This window comes from Cryptotermes secundus, unplaced genomic scaffold, assembly GCF_002891405.2.
Source record: "Cryptotermes secundus unplaced genomic scaffold, Csec_1.0 scaffold4613, whole genome shotgun sequence".
In the NCBI taxonomy this organism is placed as follows: domain Eukaryota; kingdom Metazoa; phylum Arthropoda; class Insecta; order Blattodea; family Kalotermitidae; genus Cryptotermes; species Cryptotermes secundus.
The window spans coordinates 7,426-10,341 of NW_019743067.1; the positions used below are offsets into that span (position 1 = coordinate 7,426).

Consider the following 2,916-nt stretch of genomic DNA (forward strand, 5'->3'; position numbering starts at 1 on the left):
AACCGGCAGGAAGAAGGGGACGAGGAGGAAGTGACCTCACCTACTGGAGATACCTACTTTGCTATCGGCGGTAGCCCTACACCAGTACCACCGATAGAGACTACGGATGGACGGGATGAAACCCAGGACCCCATTTGGGAACCCGCAAGACGGCAGGAGATTCAGCCAACTACTAATGAAAGTGCGGACACAATGGAAGAATCTAGGACTAGATATTGGCTGCGCAGTAGGCCGGCGGAGACCCCGATAGTGTGCGACAGCCCTCCCTCGCCAACGGTAGAAGGACTAGCTGATACCGAGGCGACGGAAGCCGAACCGCCCACTAGCCCAGTAGTCGAAGTAGTAGAGGAGAGAAGAGGGGAGAATAGTGGCACAGCACCCCCGAGATATAATTTTCGCCCACTTCCAGGACGAAAGATTTAATTAATTTTCCCAAAGTATACAAAGTTTTGTTTAATTTCAGGTGTAATCGCAGAGATAGGAACCATCCCAGATTTGGACAAGGGACTTGTATTTCTCCGAGAACGGGAACTATTAGTTACTGGAAACTATTGGAATCTGGTGATAAATCTGGATGTCCAGTGGTACCAAACTGCCCTGCAGTACATCGAGCAAGTTTTCACTCATTTAGAATGGAGCCGGAGTCAACGTGCCCAACAAAACAAATTCATAAATTGGGAAGAAGTGGAACAGGCACGCGTTGCCGTGGATCAAGTAAATCAGGAGCTACGTACCCTTTCCAAGTTGTTACCCGTTCCGACGGATGCTGATTTAACCCCCCGACGGAAAAGAGGATCAATTAATATAGGAGGGGAAGCCCTTAAAATCTTGTTTGGGATAGCAACCACTCAGCAATTGCAGGAAGTGCATGACACGGTGGAAGGCATTAAAACAAGGGAAGGTGACGTCATTCATGCAGTTCAGAAACAGTTAACTTATCTTAAATCAGTAGATAAAACAGTTTCCCAGAATGCAGTTGACTAGCAGCAGTGGCCCGCATTCTTAAAAATGTTGTTAGTAACGCCTTGAAAAATAAGAAAACTTGGAATAATACTACTAGAAATTTAGAAAATTTGATAAGTTACAGAGCAAATATTTCACGCGTTATGCGCGAATTGGACTTTATGGTTGTACAATTGCAACAATCCGTGATGCGCTTACAGGAAGGGTTAGAAACTAGCGCCACGGGAAGGTTATCTTCAGTTTTAATTCCCCCACATAACTTATCAATGATTTTGCAGCAAGTAATTTTGAAGTTACCACAGGATGTTTCATTGATTGCTGGATTTACTATTGACAATATGTATATTTACTATGAAGTTGCAAAAGTGCAGGCTTATGCCACGACGACCGCCATTCGACTCGTAGTGCGAATTCCTTTACGAGGTGCAGATCGAGTCATGACCCTTTTTAGGAGTGTACCCCTACCAGCTTATTCCGAGGTATTAAAGAGACATGTTCAGATAGAACCAGAAACATTGTACCTGGCAGTGACCGAGAATGGGCAATACTACTCACTTTTAACGACGGCAGACTTACAGCGATGCAAACTTGGCATATTTGCCATTTGTGAAGCCACCTTTCCATTCATACATAAGACTCGAGCATCTTGCTCTTCAGCTTTGTATTTCGGTCAGGCAGAATTCGCCCATGACCTTTGTCGAAAGCATATTCTTAATGAAAACTTTAATCCTGTATGGCTTCAAGCTAAGGGGCCTCACCCCTTTTGGATATATAGTCTGCCCTCGCCAACAGTTGTTACAAAGAAATGTAAAGTAAATGGAACTACTCAGAGTTCTAATTTGGAATTGTCCCATACTGGCACGTTAACGGAAGATACACACTGTCAATTTTACTCGGAAGCTTTTGTTTTGTTACCGGTATCGGATGGATACACCAACGTGACGATCACCGGCAGTCAGATATTCCTACCCCACCTGCCCGAGCTGATATCGCCCGGAGAGCGCGACCAGATTATGCTCGATGAGACACAAACACATTGAGCGCTGGCGGCCTTGGAAACCATCGCCAGGCGGAGCTCACCTAACCAGCAGCAGTCGTACGTGGAACTACGAGAACTATTGGCAAACATGGCCAGTAATACAACGACTACCAGTCAAACCACCTGGGTATATGCACTAGTAACCATCAGCATTATAGTATCCCTGATTATCCTCACCTCCAGACTTTGGCAACGACCAATCATAACACTGATCCAAAAGATTTTCCCACGCCGAACTGAGCCAAAATCCAACGACATAGGAATGAAACCTATGTCCACACCCACCACAACAGCCATTGACCCAGAACCCAACGATTGTCCGTGCTGTACGGAAGATGGCAGCGAGCTCATGGGAGTGACGACGTCACATCCTGCTACTCCACTACAGATGGAAGTGGAGACTGCAAGCAAACCAACACCCACGGTCCAGCCAAGGACAGGGGAACGTGTAAATTTCGCTCAACCCGGCAAGTTCAGCTCCGGAAATGATGGAGGCAGAGCTCATCGCCGGAAGTAACAGCGATAAGCTGCCAGCAGAACAGTGTGTGCCAACGATAATGCAACCAAGAGTACAGTTAGGCTCATGAATTCTAAAGCGTAATTACAACTAACACCACAGAAGTGTGAAAGACCACAAACAGGGTAAAGTGAGCGACATGTGTAACACAGTTGATTAGATTCAACAAGGAGAAAAGAAAAACAATGTAAGAAAGACATAAGTGCTACAGAATGTATTATTTTGTTTACAAATTGTTTTGCATTTCAGGTGTACCCACTTAAGCATCTCTATAATGATGCACTGTAATGATTTAATTATTGTATCATGTATTCTTAACTTGATATTCTCATTGGACAATAACTGTATACTGTAAGAGTAAGAGAGAAAACATTTTATTATGGATACTTAGAAAAAA

The 2,916-nt window shown here is 44.5% G+C and overlaps 1 protein-coding gene across 1 annotated transcript in view; it reads left to right on the forward strand.

Annotated features, from left to right (window-relative positions):
• LOC117283027 overlaps positions 1–2,161 on the forward strand; it is a 7,837-nt gene extending 5,676 nt beyond the window's left edge. The window contains exon 2 of the mRNA XM_033755170.1: positions 464–2,161. Within this exon, the coding sequence (XP_033611061.1) occupies positions 1,107–2,003 (897 nt within the window). The 5' untranslated portion in view covers positions 464–1,106 and the 3' untranslated portion in view covers positions 2,004–2,161. The remainder of the gene's footprint in view (positions 1–463) is intronic.
• Positions 2,162–2,916: the final 755 nt, after the last annotated feature.